This window comes from Limulus polyphemus, unplaced genomic scaffold (genome assembly GCF_000517525.1).
Source record: "Limulus polyphemus unplaced genomic scaffold, Limulus_polyphemus-2.1.2 Scaffold340, whole genome shotgun sequence".
Classification (NCBI taxonomy): Eukaryota; Metazoa; Arthropoda; class Merostomata; order Xiphosura; family Limulidae; genus Limulus; species Limulus polyphemus.
In genome coordinates this window covers 634,564-654,462 of record NW_013665950.1, presented here as the reverse complement: position 1 = coordinate 654,462, position 19,899 = coordinate 634,564, and the positions used below count along the sequence as shown (strand labels likewise).

Below are 19,899 nucleotides of genomic sequence, written 5' to 3'. Positions count from 1 at the left end.
AAACAAATCTAAATTTAATTAGACATTTATTTATTTTAAGAATAGCATACAAATAAGTAAATATACAAAAGAATTTGGTTTAGAATAAAGTCTCTTATTAACTTTAATGAAATTATTAATTACTGTACCTTGAGATTGGTTAACACTTTTGTGACAGGCATCCTTTACTGTGCATGAGGTTTACTGTGCACACAAGGTTTTAGTGTCTTACATTCAATATTTTATTAAACTACTTTTTTGTTCATCTTATATCAATTACTATGGCATAAACACTTAGCTAATAATCTGTATTTTAATAGTATACGTTTTAAGTTCTTAATTCTAGAAGAAAATATTTAAAAAAATCCTAAACATCCCCTAGTGTTACACACATAACGCTTTCTCTAGGCATCTTCTCTTCTCTATTTTATCCACCACCCCTCCATAAGTATGATATTAAACATAAATTATTCATGATAAAATCATCATTGCTGAGACAAACCATAATTATAAAGCCTTCAATTTTGTTTGGTTACAGAGATATCAATTAGAAAATCACCTCTCCTGCCACATCCTCTCTTTCAGGCTAATAGTTCTCTCTTACATTTAATTATATATTACCTATAACCAATAGAAAATCAAGGTTTTCATCCATCAAATGACGTATTGTATAATGTGTTCTGAATAAATAAGCATCAATTTCACTCTTAGTACAAGCTTCATTCCCATGGGAAAGTTAACAACTAGCTTGAATGAATGTGTAACAGCTCTTGTTGGATAGTCAGAAAGCCAGGCAAATTTTGAGATTTAGGAGAAGTTGTCTACTTTTTCATGTTATTAGTCTATGTTCTTTGTCAATTTGAATGAGATATAGTGTTCACATAATCATTAAAATTGACACTTACCAAAGGTATTTCCAGCACATTTGTAAAATGGTACACTTTCAACAAGTACACCAATAATCAAAACACTATGAGTTTAATGATTCTTATTTCCTTTTCCATTGCCTTTAATTTTTACTAATATTCCTTTTCTTTTAGCCTCCTGGTGGCTTAGTGGTAAGCTTAAGGGCTTATAATGCTAACAATTGGGGTTAAATACTAAAAGTAGACACAGTGCATATAGCCCATTGTGTAGCTTGCACTTAAACATAAACAAAAACTTTTTTTCTCTAAAGCAAGTTTTAAGTGAATAGAGCTGAATGACTTTTCAACTTCTCAACAGCTTAGTTAACTACTGCATGAATCTATTTATGATTTCAGGAAGGTTTCTGTATACAACTAAGCAGACTGAGAATTAAAGGTGCTTTGCAATACTTCTGTATCAATTATTACTTGTTTGGTTCAAGAAGGTAGTGAAGCAGATACTTGACTCATTACCAATATTTCACAAGACAAAATACTTTTTTTGTTTGTACGCACTATTAAACCCTTTCACAACAGTCTCCTGCAATTTGCTGGAGCCCAATTGTTGAAGGACACTCGTACAATAATACATGCGGTAACTCTGAGATTTCTCTACATATCATCTCAAAAACTGGCATGATTTTCTTAAAGATCATAAGTATCTTGTACAAAAAGATTGACATTATTTTAACTGAGTGTTTTTACTAAAAATATTATAGTTATCTATTGTAGTTGCTTGCACTCAAACTCTTAACAAATTGAGTGCAAGGTGTTTTTCATGTTAAGTTTAAAAATACTTTTCTTCATCTCATAGTTTTCATATTTCATATGCATAATCTCTAGAACCTCCTATATGAATATTAAATTTTTTAGAAGTAAACATTTATATTATATTTTTCATTTTTCTCTACCACATCACTAACTCTAGCTATTATCATCAACATACAGTCCAATGAAATGTTTAAAATTAAGAAATAAAAAATGTACATACTTTTCATTTTTAGTAGAATATCTTAAAAGATATTCTTTTGGTTATATTCATAATTTCATGTTATTTCCTTTTCACATAAAGTTATCTTTTAATAGTTTCTTTTCTTTTCCTGTCCTTTACAGTTTATTATTCATACTGACACAAGTCAATGGTGCCCCAGAGACATATTACAGTATCTTCAGCAAAGATGCCCAAGCCTTCAATAAAACTATCTTGCACTTGTGTAAGATCGTAAGCCTTGAGAACTTAGGTAAAGTTTGAGACTTATTTTTAAAATAAATTGTAAACTTTCACACTATTAAAGGATTAGTAGTAGTTTATTTAAAAAAAGCAACAGTTTGTAATTAGTATTATCTTAGTTAATACATAATTAACTAAGATATAAAAGTAAAACCTGAATAAAGTTTAACTCTCTCTCTAACTATAACATACTTAGGTAAGAAACAATCGTAAGTGCTATCAAGGATCAAACACCAACAATACTACCTACAGTTTCATCTACCCAATAATGACAACTGAGCACCAATTTCAAAATAACTATTGTTGGATTATAGTTGTAAAATGAGCTCTTTCTAACGGTTATAAATATGTGCATCAAATAAGTACATGTAGCTTGTAAATCTCAAGGCTACGTATAGAAGGTTGGCAAGGCATGTCAGGGGTTGGAAAATATTTTATTGTTTTAACTTAACTCAGCCAAAGAACTTTGGAACATATGATTAAATAGCACAGTAAATGTAGTTTTTGTCTAGGCATACATCTATAGGACTGGGGTTATCTGATTTAGGAGAAAAGACTGTGAAGGTTGACATTTTTCACAGCTCATAGGTCATGTGACAACAAAACTGAAATTAAAGTATTTTTTCAAAGGTTTTGTTTGACACAAAGGAATTAAGCTTAGATAAGAAAAAAATTTGAATTAGAACATACATTATAATGTTAATTTTATTGACAGGAAAGTTTAGTTAAATTTTGAATGTTACTTAGTGACTTGCATAAAAAAGATGTATGAAGGTGTACCTGTGTTTAAAGGGTTAATGAAATTAAAAATATATTTTCTTTAAAAGTTAGCTTTTTCATTTACTAAAACACAGAGATTTTGTTCTTGATTGGATTCACTATTTTCTATGGGTTTTTGGCATATATAAAGAAAAATGCTAGGTTCCATGACTTTTCAGGTCTTGAAAATTATTTTTGAAATCATATGTTTTCCAGATTTCCAAGAACCCATGAGAACATTCCTAATTTTATACAAATGTTTCAAAATTTTATTTCTTCTAAGCATATGTAGTTTTTAACTACAGAATTTTGGGTTAATTTCAGCCTAGTTATCTTACGTTCTGGGTCATTCATCTATTGTATCAGAGGTGTTTTCTCTTGGGAAAGAATTCTGTGAAGTAAGTCATACTATGTACAATCAGAAGCGATCTTTTCCACAGGCAAGTTAAATGATACCTTAAAAATACAATCGTGACCACCAACACTTTTTATCAACTTGTGTCAGAATTTACATCTTGTATTTTTTTATAAAAAGATATCTAAATAATGTTCATAGTAATTTTCTGCCCTTTTGACATAATTACAGTGTCAATTTTTTTAATACTTTATTACTTTAGTTGGCTTTTCAACATTCACTTACAATTGAATACAAAAACAATCAGATAAAAAACCCTTTTTTTACCAATAAAATTCACTATTACTCTTTCTTTTTAATGTTTTTTAGGCAATAAGCACCTTTTGTTTGCAGGTTAAATATTTAAATCAGAAGACATTTAATTTAATTCTTTACCTTTATCTACCTACAGAACATCAGTAATTGGAATACTACTACGTGGATTCCTTAACATAATTAAAAAAACAAAAAACAATATTGCTTGGTATCATATCATAACCTAACATATTTTTGCATATATTAAAAAAAACAAGCTGAAAACTCTTGGTTTAATTTGAATCATAATATTCTAAGTTACCTTTTACAAAAAAAAGATTAAAAACTGAAAACTAACACTTACTTTATCAAATAATTCTCTCTCTGTCAAGTCTAGATCAGAACCAAAATGTTCAGGATCATTACCTAACAGTGATGATGAACGGGGTTTTCCCAAAGGTTTGACCACTAGTTCTTGACTTGAGCCTGTTAGTCGACCTAAGAAGTAAATAATTTGCATGAAATCAAAACAAAATAAATGTAAAAATTCTACTTCAATAAATTACAAACTGTTGCTTTTTTCAAATAAACCACTACTAATGCTTTAATAGTGTGAAAGTTTACAATTTACAATGCTTTCATCTGAACATTTGTCAAACTATAGAATTCTAAAGATACTTGGTTCCTAAATATTTATATTCCATGATAAATATCTAGCTACTGTTCTCAAAGTACACTGTTTAAAGATTTTCTGATTTCACAGCATATGTAAAGAGGATAACAATATATACTTATGGAAACCAACCAATATACATCAAGTCTTAGCTACTGCAGTTGGAACATAACTGCAGCATTAATCAATTTATCTTTTATTCTGCACATAAACCTATTTAAATATGGGGAATCTCATGACTGTTTTTGGCTTGTGAAAATATCCATAAGAAAAAAAAAAGTCTGAAACCCAATGACCCAGGATGTTCTACTGACAACCCCAAATATTAGAGAACAGCAATGCATCACAAACAGTACTTTCCAAGACCTACAACCATGATTTGGAGGTTGTTCTAAACTGGATAGGTGAGGTGAGACTAAAACTTCAGTTCTAAAAAATGATGCTGAAGAAAAAAAGGTGTTTTACCATTATGGACAGTAAGGTAATAATCATGTAAGTTAAAAATTGGATGAAAAGTTTTCTTGGTAAACTGTCTACAAAATTTACAGACACACCAATATTACACTGGTTCAGATTATTTATCAAATACAGCACATCATTAATAGTAAACTTACTTAAAATAAATCCTATCTGCATAGCATCTGCTTACTGTTCAACTCACTAAAAAGCACAAACTATAATCTAAAAAAAAAAAACATTTTTTATATGGCTTTTAAATTGTGTAATTTTGTAAAGCTTCTCACTTTTAGACTCATTGAGTCTGGAAATTATTGAGTCTAGCATAATATTTTTAGGTTGTTTTGTAAATTTCCTTGTGATCATGTCAACTGAAATATTTTAATAAAATCATTGATAGTTGAAATATTTCTTAAAATTAAGCTAAAGTTGTGTTAAATACCTTAATAATTACATAAAAACCTTTAAACTCCGAAACTTATATAAGAAAAGGGTAATGATAATTAAACAATTTTGTGGAAATTTTCAGGTGCACCGATTTCCCTGACAGTAAAGGTTAGGTTCCATAAAATAAGGGAGTGTTACGTATCTGCTTGTTTGTTTGTTTCCAATAGATATTCTTTCCAAGGAGCTTCAGTGATACAAGTCCTTTCTTTATTAAACCAGTTTATTCTTCCTTGATGCAAACTTTTAGAACACAGTAGTTCCATAATCAGTATGTTTCTCATCACTTTAAACTTAACAACTTTTATAACACACGCTATAAATCAGAGCGATTCACAATCTCGATAACTTCGCTTTGATGAGTGCAAAACACACACTTTGCGGCTCACTAGCTCAAAACTAACAGAATCATAAATTACATGGAACTCAAAGTAACTAATGCTCTCTCTTCATTCATTTATATATGCTGGCTTTCTCTGCCAGGCTTATATACTGACGAAGAGGGTCTCTGGACTTCCCTGATCATTAGAGAAACTCATCAGCAGCATCACATGACTTCCGCTGTCGTAACAGGAGGTTTAAAAGGAAATTTTATGCAAAGTTAAACTGTATTCCCCAACTTTTGACTAAGTTGTGAACAAAGAAATAGACTAGACATGAAGAAAGTCAAATGAAACAATCTTTATTTTAACACAAAAACAATAAAAGTGAATGCATTGACTTAAGATGGTACTTTTACTGGAGGTTTGAGAGCATTCAGAAATATTGTCTAGAAGTTGGGGGAAAACTGCCAATTATGTAACAACTTGTATGAGAAGAGTTGCTAAAAATCTTCAGTACAAATTACAATTAATAACACTCTCAACTATGATTAACAGGCAAAACACGAAAAGCTTCTATCACACTGCCTTAGGTCATCAGCTGGGTAGCCTTTGTCAGCATTGTGTTCTAAACAGAGAAAACATAGCATTATATACGTGAAAACAATAATGCTATTCCTCTCAGGTTGCATGCACTACCCACACAACTGTTGTTCATCGAAGAATAAGGGAGGTTATATTTTCAAGGTATCATATGATCAACCAGTGGAAAAGATGGTTGCCTTCTTTTACACAGTACTTAACTTTACAGAATTCTTTACCATGAGAAAGTACATGTGCTACCAAAGCTATAGTATTGTGCAAAAGTGTTAGGACAAAATCAAAAATTAGATTTTATGCTACTTTTAAAGAACAATGGAAGATAAATCACAGGTGAAACATCAAATTAATATTAATCTTCATATTTAGTACAACAGAAACTCAGTGGATGTGCTTGAGTTCAGCAAACAGTTAATATTTTGTGTATCCCCTTTTGCTTTAATAAATGCAGGCAGTCTTTCAGGCATTGTTGAAACATATTTAATCAAAGTATCCTTTGGGATTTTACTCCATGCGTCTCTAATACACACCCATAAAGTTTCTTTGAAAGTAGCTTTTGATTTGTAAATCTATCAAATCTCAGATATGCTCAATTGGGTTGAGATCGGGGCTCTGTTGGGGCCATTGCATCATTTGAATGACTCCAGCAACTTCTTTCTTAGCTAAGTACTTTCTGCATAGGTTGGATGAGTGTTTGGGATCATTATCTTCTTGGTAGTAAAATCCTTTACCAATAATACATAAACCACTGGGTATACCATGATGGATCAGCATCTGATGGAACTTGCACTGATCCATTATTCCATCTATTTTGCAAATATCTGCTGTCACCTCAGCAGAAAAACACCTCCAAACCATCACACTGCCTCCCCCATGCTTCATGGTAAGTGCTATGCATTGAGATAAGTATCTTTCACCTTCCTTCCACTGGACGTACAACCTACACTTTGAACCAAATATTTCATACTTGGGCTCATTCATCCAATACACCCTTTTCCAATCATCAACAGTCCAGTTTTTGTACTTTTTAGCAAATGTCAGTCTCTTGACAATATCTGGAGATCAAAGTAAAGGTTTTTTTAACTGCTACATGACCAAATATTCCATTCTCATTGAAACTTCTTGATACCATAAATCTGGACACTTTTCTGTCATTTGGTACATGGTCATTTATCTCATGCTTGAGATCAGTGACAGTTTTCCTTCTGTCCTGAAGGCTACATAAACAAAGATACATAACATCAGTATCTTTGAGTTTAGGTGTTCTGCCTCTTCTTTTCCTATTTTCAAATTTACCTGTCTAGGTCTCATAATCTAGGGTGTACTAAACAGCGTTTCAGGAGCAATTTGTCGAAGAATCCAACCAGCATCAGGTAACGCTTTTATATGAACTATCTGCTCTACTGACAATTCTCAATGGTTTTTGGGCCATGGCATGACAACGAAACTTAATATATAGTGTTAAACACTGTTTTTATCAATGGTTTATTTGTGGAGTTTAAAATGATTTATTCTAGCATATACCAGTATCATATGCTATCTCCTTGCTAGCTTCTTTTTATAGTTAAGGCACTGCATGGGGTACCATGACAGTTATTTCAGCCCCTAAATTTGATCAGTATGTTCAATCAAGCAGAACCCTTATGACATGCCCTTGGTACAAGTGTATGGGAATTCTAAAGAATGATAAGTATTTTCATCCTGGCTCATTCAATTGTCAACAGGGATTAGTGAAACATTATCATAGTGTTGAAATTTAAATTCTATAATGACATGGAAGAATTAGCCCCATAGACTAAAAAGAATGACAAAATATTCTCTCATCCTAACACTTTTTCACAGTACTGCAAATAACCAAGAAAAATAGGTAGCTAGGGCAAAAAAGGAATACAGACTTCCTTGACCAATGTTCTATAGTTAAAACTACATACACTGTACAATATATGGTGTGAAGGTATAGGAGTGTGGCACTAGAAAACTGCCACATTTTACTCTTCCATAATTAGGGAAATGTATAGCTTTATTATTCAGGTACATGTATAAGCTTTTTTAAAAATATTTTATGCAGATGCTCTACATTTAGTTAAGATCTTGTGAACAAGAGGTAAGTAGCCATAAACTTGCCTTTATCCTTGTCTCAAGTTAAGGTTACATACTACAGTAGGAATTATGTACAGCTCATATCTCTTGACCAAATTTCAGAAATATGAATCATACTTAAGAAGTGAGATGGTACACAGGTTCATACAAAGTTAGTATTACCTGGGAATTAACCACCCCCTACTATCTACAGCCAGAAGATCACTGTTGTAAGTAATCTAGAATTGAAGGACAAAATACTTTGATCTGTTTGAAATTGTGGTATAGACATAGCCATTTTCAAGATAATTATAAATGACATAAAAGATGGCTATTTCCAAATGTAAAAGTCCAGTTTATATAATACTCTACTGTTTGTTTCACTTTTTGAAATACATTTCTACTCAAACCTCTCATATATGGATTTAATACTTATCTCTTGGGCACAGTTTTACCTGAGAATACCACAAGTGAAAGGCTATCATATTTGTGAAGAACTGCCCCTTTTGAATAGTATTTAATTCATTCTAAGAGAGCAAAGCAGCAGCTCGATCATAAAAGATAAAATTGTGTAGTATATTCAGTACTCCATGTTCAATGAGTGTCATAAAAATTATAGTATGAAGAATTAGTAAGTGATGTTATTTGTTTCATTTAAGTAATTTGTATTATTTCATAACCAAGAACTTTGTTGCTTCACAAAATAATTAAATAGCTTTTTTGTCACTCTGTAATTTACCTGTTAGGGATTCTACCTGGTTTGGAGTATCACAACAGGAGGAAAACAGAATCCTAAAGCTGAAAAAAAGAGCAATGTGACACAAGTGAATGTTAAAAGATGTACTCCAATGGGCACCAAATATCAAATTTGGTAAGTTAAAATCTGAAGTTTTCTCTTAAGGTGACTGTGTACAACAGCTTATTTATAAATACTGCTGGAGCAAGACCTGATAAGTGTGGTTAGTCCTAAGGTATGAAATACAACCCTTTCCAGGATCTTCAAATGATTCAATGCATGTTAGATAAAAATGAAAAGCCTAATGGGACAGAAAAAGTGATCCCTTGAATGAGAATTTGGAATCAGTCAGGACAGATAACACAATAAGTAAAAAACAGTAGTTAATTTCCTTTGCAACCATATCTTAGGGAGAAGGTTCATCTGGATATGAATACAGAACTTTTCAAGAAAATACATGATGCATAAACCCTTAGATATTTGAACACTTCCTACTCTATGAAAGCAAAAGTTAAAGAATGTGTCTTGAGGAAAAGCAACAAGTCACTAAGGGCTTAAAAGGAGAAGTTAAGAAATAGAAGACTAAGCCCTTTGAATAGTATCTAAGAGCTCAGGGACATTGTAGACAAAAGCTCAGGGCAAATCTGTAAACAACAGAGATAAAAGAGATTGGTGACTCCCATGGCATAAAAATGTGCCTGATAAGTTAGCTTTATAGCCTGTTATAGTGGTTAGGCCATCCAAAGTGTCAGTGAGGCTGGATCAAGGACTGGAAGCTATTAGAGTGGAAAAAAGATGGTTGACCACCACTGTGAAGGCACTGATCAATGGACAATCCCAGCAATTTGCAATAACCATTGAAAAACTAAAAGATGGAGAGTCCATTCTGTGAGGAGCCAATAATCTTGAAAAAGAGAAAGTGCCAAAATGTTGATCACATCGGAAAAGTGATAGGCTCAAAGTTAAACATGCTGAGACAGATTTATGGTCAAAAACTACTAGGAAGCAAGATCCTACTGGAGGTAGCGCATATGAATGTGATCCAAGGTAAGCCATTGTCCCCAAAGCTAAAATAATGTTTTTCGGCAGTAGGTGTAGAAAACCAAAATTTAAACACCAGAATCTCCAAGGCCAGAAGTGCCCTAGGAGATGGCTGAAGTATCCTCTGAAGTGTACTGATCCAAAATCCAAGATGGATCAAATACAGAGTTGTACAAAATGAGATTTAGCATTGTGAACAATCCCTCAAGATATATTGCAAACTGATTGGTCAATTGGTGTGTGTGTGTGTGTGACAGAGGCTGAGTCAAAGACAAAGAAAGAAGAAGTGGTCTAGACAAAAGCATAAGTCAATATCAAGTGATATGAACAGAGATGACTGGTTAAGACCTTGACTAACTGACAAGAAATGTATGGAGCCAAAGTCAGGCCAGATGGAAGGGCTCAGGACTGCTAAACTTCCTCTTGATGATAAGAACACAAAATAGTGAGATGATGAATGAATCATGATATGAATATAAGAATCTTGGATACCCCCCCCCCTTGTAATCAAGCATTTTCTTCAAAAATTTTCATAAGATTCTCATGTGTTACATTTTATAAAAAGGAATCACCAAGAAACAACTGAGATGAGACAGATCTATCACAGTTTCCAATCTTCAGATTTCTTCGAAACAACAAAAAAAGAATGGAGACATGTGGTGAACAACTCTAACAGCTCCTACTGTTTTATAAGAGAACTGAAACCTTCTGATCCAATGTTTGCAGTCAAACTGGATTGGAAGGAAATGGAAAAGATAAAGAGTGAAAATAAAGAAGAGGTAGAAAACAAAAGTAAAGGAAAAAGACAACACTGAAGAATATTTTGAGCTCAAGGTTCCAGAAGCAAAGTGGTCTCATAAATGAGCAAATTAACCTAGATGATCCTACAACCTAGACTGAGGGTATATCTGGAATTAAGAAAGTAGCTGAGTAGTTTAAGTAGAATCATCTCACTTGTTTATATGCTAAATTCAATTGTAACAAAAGAAGCAGATGCAAAACACTGAAATGCAAAAAAAGAAGACAAGGCAGGAGGACAACTACTACCTGCCAAACATCTTAAAATGGTTCAATAACAGGAAAAAAAACAAGCTACAACCCAAAGAAGTTCCTACTGGTGCACACCTTTCCTAAATGTGAAACATTATTAGGGGAAATTCCAGCAAAAAACAAAAATGCAAAAAGGCCCTTTCAAGGTCTATTGAAATATGGGAAAGCATGACTGGGAACAAGCAAGTTGCAACACAACATGGTGTTCTAGTGTGTCCAAGGAAAAATGATAACAAATACTAAACTAGTGAGAGCCACACACACACAAAGTGAACACTGATCCTGATTAAAGAAATGAAGTGCATGAGAGCAGCTGATAACCAATAACTATTCTGAAGAAAAAAGAACTAAATTGATGAAGAGGCATGCAATAAGCCATATGGAAAAGCTCAACCCCAAAAAATGATATGGGATCTAAAATTGTGAAGAAAAATTAGTTGTAGAAGTCAACACCACTAAAAGGCTACCTGCATAATGATTGTAAGAAACATGAAAACATTAACATCCTGCTGATTTATGAAGGAATTAGCAACAACCCAAATATCAAGATAACGTAGAAGGTACAAGGATTCAAAAAAATCACCTAACATAACAAGAGTATTCTCAGGCATAAAATAAATTAGTTGAAGATTTAAAATAGTAAAGCTTCATCAAGACAAAGACTAGCAAATAACTCCTGCTTCTTAGTCAAAGAAGGCAAACAGGTCTGGGCAAAAGATCAGGCTTATTCTCCAACATGAAAAAAAGGCAATGATCCACAATGGAAAAACCAAACTATGATGCTAACAGAAGATTCAGCATTAAAATCCCCAATATCTTGATCAATGAGAACTAACAATGCAACCATGAGAACTTCTTGCAAACTAGAAAAAAATTCTGTGAAGAAGAAGACCAAAAAATACAAAGTTGTAGAATTTCCTGTATTAACTGAAGTGTTAACATTCTGGTTAATAACAACTGCTGAATTCATAACCAAAGCAAACGAAGTCACAAAGTTTACAGCATATTTTTTGGTGAGAAACCAGAGAGAGCTATGTAGTTTTCCTAGCACTTATGCAATAAGTCATGTGGAAGTTGGATATAAGAGAACTTTGGGTAAGTTTACGCATGTAATGCACTGTGTCAAAGACATTCAGAACCAAAAGTGATTTTGCTGACAGAGAAAGAACAATTCAGAAAGAAAGTCTTACATAATTTTAGAGCTAAACCAACCTGGTGTGAATGTACTTTTTATCAGCATAAACACTGTTTGTTGACATTATAGATTCCCTGTTTTTACATGAAGAAGCCTAAAAAACTCTTTATCCCCCTATTCTTTAATAAAAGTGGATTAAAATGACTAATGTGATCTCAGGAGAGAAACATAAGCAGGACCAAATATTTTCTGGATTTCTGGATTGTGATTCTGCTTTGAAAAGATAACAGGCTATACATACTAAAATAAAGATCAGTAACAAAGAATCACATGCATATATAAGTATTATTAAACAACAGCATGATTAAGGATAAAACTCAACATTTTAACTTATTACTTCTTAAGCATTACTTGTCCAAAGGCCGAATTTAAAAATTATAAGTTGTTATCCTTTATTTCATCTCAGGAAAGTCTGGACATGATACATGGTGTTTCAAAAACTACATGGTCTACAAAGCCATGATCAGGCTATTATTTTGTCAAAATGCAGACAAACCTTCTGTACTATCTATTCTCATAATTGTTATTTTTACCAATCTAAACAAATGTTATGTAGCAATATATATATATATGTATATACTCTTGTAATATCTATTTCCTAAAGTTTAATTCATCAAACATCTGGAAAGAAAAAGTGTAAGGGCTAAGCACTTACAAATTGAGCTTTATTTAAAATATAAACAAAGGCTTTATAAAAAAGAAAATAATTACTTTTATAATAGCTTTTATATGAAAACTGTAAATCTCGGAAGTCTTAACAAAGACATACTTCTTTAAAATATTTTTTCATAGCTTCTTCAAATTTCTAGTAAGTGTAATTTCTTAAAATTTCAGAGCTATAATACCACACCTTTTTTATCCTTTTCCAATGGTAACTTTCCAGATATATTCTCTCGAGCTTGTTCAAAAAACCATGTGATTTCTTGTTCATATAACTTACTTAAAGAACATGTGTATACCTAGTAAAAAAAAATAGATAGTTAACTTTATTATATAATGTACCATGTATTTATTTACACACATGATATAACTAAATTTGAAAGCTCAAAACACCTAGTTTGGAGTATCCTTTCAGGAGGCAAATAGAATCTTGAAGCTGAAGAGACAGTGATATGAGTTAATTAACAGTTGAAAAACATAATCAAATTCATCACACTGGCATTATGCTTATCAGTGATAGCTAACAATGCAGCCACAGCATATCTTTGCACATTATGATGGAAAGTCCACTCTGCCAGATAGAAACAATCATTAATGGGAATGAAGAGAATCCACAATCTTAGTGCGACAGTCTCCTCTATTTTACACAACCTTATAACCATGGTGGTATATATAGTTTAACTCTGAAAATACTTAATATATCTTCATGAAAATTGGTAAGCTTTCGTTAAACATTAAAAGTCTTTTGTAGACAAATATTTAGAATTTTTAGGTATTTTCATTACAACTTTGTCAATGATATGGAGCCAGAGTGTTGACTCCTCCAAGTTCAAAGTGATTTTCTTGTTAAGATTAAAAATGCTTTTCATCATCTGAAAATTGTCAAATTCCATTTGTGTAATCTCTAAAACTTCATAAATGAATATCAAATGTTTTTTTTCAGAAAAACTTTGTTTCATCTGTTATTTTCTTTATCTTAATTTTATACAGAGTTGGTTGGTTTGACCAACCTTGTAACCACCATAAAAATTGAAAATAAATCTAAGTTACCCTTTTTTGTGTCTAGAATGACTGCAAATTGCAACAGGTAATCACAACTGTTTATCCTGAATAGTTTAAAGCTCATAAAAGTATACATCAATTTATACTTAATTTTAAACCATGTCTAACTAATACTCTTGCCACACAAGTTGTAAATAATTTGACAAACATGCAGCTCATGCTACTGTAATGCATGAGCTGCTCGCAAGCATACCTTGTAAAGAATTATCATCATCTCATCTAATCTAACCTACTAAGTTTCTAACTTTTACATTTTAGTTACTTTTATAATAATATATATGGAATATACATGAAAAACAAGAAATATAGGATTTACCTGGGTCTTCTTTTTTGTTTTTGCTCTTGACTGTTGTTGAAACTTAACCCTACTTTTTAATACTAATGGTACAACTTCACTAAATAATTTTTTATTTAATGAAATAATGCATTTAAGAACACAAAATAATAATACAAGTAGACAATGTTCTATAAATATCATAATTTATCTGGCTTTCTTTGTGATAAGAACCATTAAAAAAATCAGCTAAGCTTGTCGATATGTTTCCCAAGGGAATAAAGGTTGAACTGGAAGCAAAATAGACAATTCTCCATACAGAAAACATTGTAATACAATATGTCATTTGATATATTGAAATTCTGGCTTTCTACTGATTAGAAATAATATAGTATTAAATATTAGAGAGAACTATTTGCAATTTGTGAAAGAGGGAATGTGACAGGTGGGCATGGCAAGTGGGTCTGATTTTCTAGTTTAAGGTTCTGTAAACAAATAAGATTGAAGATTAAAAATTTTGATTTTCCTGAGTAATAACTATATTATAATAAGCAATTTATGTTAAATTCCACACTTCTTGGAGGGGTGGTAAATAAATTAGGGAGAGGGGAAATGTCACAATTCTCATACTAGAGGAGATTGAGGATTGTTTTAAATATTTCCTTATAAAGTTAAGAACTTAAAACTTAAATAATATTAAAATTTGATTTATTAAGTATATTTTGATGCCAAGTTTATTTGTATACATTGATAATAAAGTAGCTTAATTGAATTTTGAATGTATTTCTGTAAAAAGGTAGTGACATGTGCAGAAAAGGGTATTCATAGGGAAAAAAAGTTAATTAGGCTAAATGTAAAAGAAGCAGATATTCATGAGCAATGCTGTTAGACTTATTAAAAGTAGCTACTAGGAAAGAGCTTTGAGAAATCTAAGTTTATGAGCCTGGTGACGTTGGTGACACGTGATGAATTTCTCGATTGATCATGAATAATTAGGGAGGCCCGAGAGTATTCAAGACGCCCCCTTCGTTGGTATATAAGCCTGGCAGAGAAGCCAGCGATAGACATATAATTAATGAAGCGAATAGTAGTTATGGTTTTTCGGGTAATATAAAGTGTGTGTTTTGCACTCGTGGCAAAGTTATCGAGATTGTCAATCGCTGTGATTTATAGTGTGTATTATAAGAGTTGTTAAGTTTAAAGTCAAGAGAAACATACTAACTGTGGACTTTCTGTGTACTAAAAGTTTATATTGAGAAAGAATAAACAGGTTTAATCAAGAAAGAACTTGTATCGCTGAAGTTCCTCGGAAAGAATTTCTACTGGGAATTAACAAACAAGTAGATACGTAACAATATGCTTAGGACTGGAACTTTTAGAAAGAAATTCGTAAAGGCTATGAGAGAAGTGACAAAAAACCTACTTCAATCCACAATTACAAATAAGAACTAAAAGTGGTTCTGGTAGTAGATAATAACAGATCAAGGATGTATAATGTCAATGAGGTAGTGAATGTCAATTACAAGTTGACACAAGTGCTAGATCATCTTTGCTAAGTGCATCTTTGCTAAACACATCCCTCAGATGATTCTACACCTACAATAGACAACAGAGTATCCCAAGAAATGAATCTGTTAGAATGTGTGCCAATGAGATTAATTACGATTATAAAGATACTGGTGATATGTCAGGTTGTTATTGAAGATAATGTACTTTAAGTGAAATTATAAGATATTAGTTGAATCCACAGAAATAGTAGAACTCAATATATAAGCTACTACATGTAAAAGTAAAGTGTATGAGCGAGACACATACAGTACTTGTAAGGGTTTTAAACATAAATGAAAGCAAAGTAATGTTGCCTAAGAATATGGTAGTAGGTGAAATTAGCAACATAAAAAAGTAGCTAGAGTACACAAACATAAATCAGGTTTTAAAAATAAGTTTATACAAAGTAATATAAATAAAATAGGAATTATAAAAGACTAAATGTAAGCATGGAAGGTGTAAAATGAGACCCAAAAAGTAACCATTTGCTGCATATTCAGCATTTGTGAAAACATAAACATATAGTAAAATAAATAAGAGATTATTTTGGCAGAACATGAGAAGGAATATTAATTACTTATCAAATATCAAAAACATAAAACAAGTTCACATTTAAGGAATGTCCCTTTTCAGAGGATGCCTAGCTCAACCATGCCATTTCAAATGATATTCATGGACATTCTAAGTCCTTTGTGGACACCATACTTTGTAAACAAATACATATTAGATATTTCAGACTATTTAACCACATTTACAGAGGTAATAAGTTTACCTGATAAAAAAACAGTAAATATAGCAAAAGTATTCGTAAATCAAATTTTATTTGGAAATTAAAGAAAGAAATATTATTAGGTGTAAAGAACATAGAGAAATACACAATCCAAATGCTAATGGATTAGTAAGATTCAACAGAATATTTTTAAACACTTTGTAACATAACAATATTGTGAATGAGATTAGAAAACATAAGATGAACAGGTTCCATTACCATTTCTAGCTTATAGATGTATAGCAAAATAATCCACTCAAGAAAGTCCTTTCTTTTATTGCATAATAGAGATGTAATGTTTCCAATGCAGGAGATATTAGCTCCAAGGAAAGTTAATTATGCATCAGTTGATTGGTTGGTTGTTTGGTGTTTTATGGCACAAAGCACCGAGGCTATCAGCGCCAAACAACCAATAAAAACAGTAAAAAAAAATATATATATATATTAAAATGTTAAAACACAGCAATTTAAAACTAAAATAAGTACAAAATTCGGATAAGAGATTTATATGCAATTAAAAAGGCCAATCGTTCTTAAAAAATTAAAAATACAATCAAGTCAGACAGTGTCACCATTGCCAATGACACTGTCCAACGTCAGGGGTAAACTCTTACAAAACACGTGTCTAAAATGGTGCTGCCACTCACAGTCGTAACGACAGCATGACAGTAAAGTGTGGGCTATTGTGACTTGAGTGTCACAAAGGCTACACATTGGTGGGTTAATACCAGATAAAAGAAAAAGATGAGTTAAAAAACTGTGACCAATGCGTAGCCTTGCCAGGACAACTTCCTCCTTCCAATCCTTATGGAAGCAAGACGGCCAAAGAGCAACAGAAGGTTTGATCTGGAAAAGCTTGTTATGACGTTGCTCATCCCAAGTCGACTGCCAACTGACACGAAGCCACACCTTGAAGACATGACCACAGTCCATGTATGGGACAGGCATGGCCATGACGCCACCAGAGCAGACGAACTTAGCTGCAGTGTCAGCAAGCTCATTTCCAAAAATACCGATGTGGCCAGGTATCCAGAAAAACTGGATGGAAACAGAAGATAGAGATAAATGGGCCAGGCACTGTTGAATATCGACAAAAACTGGGTGAGAACTAACGTTAAGCAATTCCAGGGCCAGTAGAGAGCTAAGAGAATCAGTGTAAATAGTACAATCACTGTAATGCATAGCTTCTACATGATCCAGGGCAAGAGAAATAGCATACAACTCGGCAGTGTACACAGAAACTGTAGAGGGCATCCTGGGAGCATCTACTGAGCCAAAGCAAACCATGACAGAGCCTACAGAGTCACCTGATTTCAAACCATCCATGTAAATACGAAGAGAAGAATTGCTCGAAAGATGTTGAGCAAAAAGAAGATGGTACTTCCAATCGGGAGTATCCGCTTTCCTCAGATGACTCAAGGAAAGGTCACAGGAAGAGATGATAATAAGCCATGGTGGAATGGGCTGATCATTGGGGACAGCAATGTCATCCAATGCCAGACCCGATTGAGCCAGTTGTGCCCGGATATGAAGGCCAAAGGGAGGAATTGCAGACTGTCTGTTCTGAAAGAGCATGACCCACCGAGGAAGAAAGACACAATCCCAGATAGGATGCCATGGTAAGGATCAAAGCTTGGTAGAATATTGTAATGAAAATTGCAAACAACGGAGGTAAAGAGGAGATTCGTGGGACTCAGTGTACAAACTCTGGACTGGAGAAGTGCAAAATGCCCCGGTGCAGAGCTGAAACCCCAGATGGTGATTGGGGTTCAGCATCTTCAAGGCCGAGGTCCTGCCAGAACCATAGACCAAAGACCCATAATCCAGTTTGGATCGATTCAGGGCACGATAGATCCTGAGCATAGAACAACGATCCGCTCCCCAAGAGATGGAAGAGAGGACACGGAGGATGTTCAGAGCCCTTGCACACTTGACACATAGCTGTTTGGTATATGGAATGAAGGTAAGCTTATGGTCAAAGATAAGCCCCAAGAACTTTGACTCAGAGACCACACGAATAACCATATCACCGAGATGGAGCTCGGGATCAGGGTGGAGACCCCGTTGGTGGCAAAAATGTATGCACACAGTTTTAGAAAAAGAAAATGTAAAACCATTTGCAGTGGTCCACGTCAGCAAGTGATTGAGGGCAGTCTGAAGCTGCCGCTCAATAAACCTCATATTCAATGACTGACACGGGATATGGAAGTCATCAACATAGAGCCCATTTGCAACAGTCGGAGGAAGATAAGTAGTGATAGCATTAATTTTAACACTAAAAAGTGTGACACTCAAGACACAGCCCTGAGGGACTCCAAGTTCCTGTGGAAAGGAACGGTAAAGAGTTGAACCCACATGGACTTGGAATCGCCTGTTCAGTAAAAGTTCTGAATAAAAATGGGTAAATAGACACGCAACCCATAGGAGTGGAGGTCCTGCAAAATGACATACCTCCACATAGTGTCAGAAGCTTTCTCGAGATCACAGAAACAAGGTGTTCTCTCTTGAGGAAAGCTTCCCTGATCGACATTTCAAGTTGAATCAGATGTTCCACGGTGGAGCACTGTCAACGGAACCCACATTGGGTAGGCAAGAGAAGTGTGTTAAATTCGAGGAACTTAACAAGACAAGCATTAACTATCCTCTCTAAGACCTTACAAAGACAACTAGCCAAAGCGATGGAACGATAATTAGAAGGAATCTAGAAGGGTTTCAAGCTTCAGGAAAAAAGAAGGTCCTGCCAGATCCAGTTAAAAATAACCAGAGGAATAGCAGGAGAGAGATGGTGCAGCATCTCCTAACAAACATCATCAGGTCCAACCGATGTACTACCAGACCAGAAGAGCAAGTTTGAGTTCCATCAGTGTAAAGGGGTGATTATAGTCATAGAGATGATCAGCTTGAAAGGAAAAAGGTGATCGCTCTGCCCGAGACTTGATGGCCAAGAAGGCAGGGGAAGAAACAGTAGTGCTGTGGCCGAGAGCATCATCAATGCTCTGGACATCAATAACTTTCTGGCCATTGGAGAGCAAGATGGAAAGGGGATGGGAAGCATACCTCCCAGTGACTTTCCAAATCTTGTCCCATACAGTTTTGGAACTGTAATGAACTTAATCCAAGACTCTTTTAGGTCTTGACGTCAAACCTACCGAGCATGGTCACGAGCCCGATGATAAACAATGTGGTTAGAAAGACAGGGATACTGTCAGAAGGTATCCCAGACCCGTTTTTGAGCCTTCGGTGCCTCCTAGCAAGCAGGACTCCACCATGGATGAGGATATGGTGGAAAACGTGTCAAGGTCTTAGGAATAAAATGAGCAGCTGCCTGGACAATACAGTCAGTCACTGCAACCACACAGTCATCTATTGATGGCAGGATCAAGTTCGGAGAGAGAGGTGAAAGATGGCCAGTCAGCTTGGTCCAACTTCCACCGTGGCACTTGGGTCGGGTGGCATTGGCCATGGCCAA

General features: G+C 33.9%; 1 protein-coding gene across 1 annotated transcript in view; it reads right to left on the bottom strand.

Annotated features, from left to right (window-relative positions):
• LOC106457507 (exocyst complex component 1-like) overlaps nucleotides 1-19,899 on the bottom strand; it is a gene marked incomplete at its 3' end in the record, with an annotated part of 193,715 nt that overhangs the window by 15,143 nt on the left and 158,673 nt on the right. The window contains exons 12-13 of the mRNA XM_022383480.1: nucleotides 12,968-13,076; nucleotides 3,888-4,021 (exon numbers count right to left, since the gene is read on the bottom strand). Of these exons, the coding sequence (XP_022239188.1) occupies nucleotides 3,888-4,021; nucleotides 12,968-13,076 (243 nt within the window). The remainder of the gene's footprint in view (nucleotides 1-3,887; nucleotides 4,022-12,967; nucleotides 13,077-19,899) is intronic.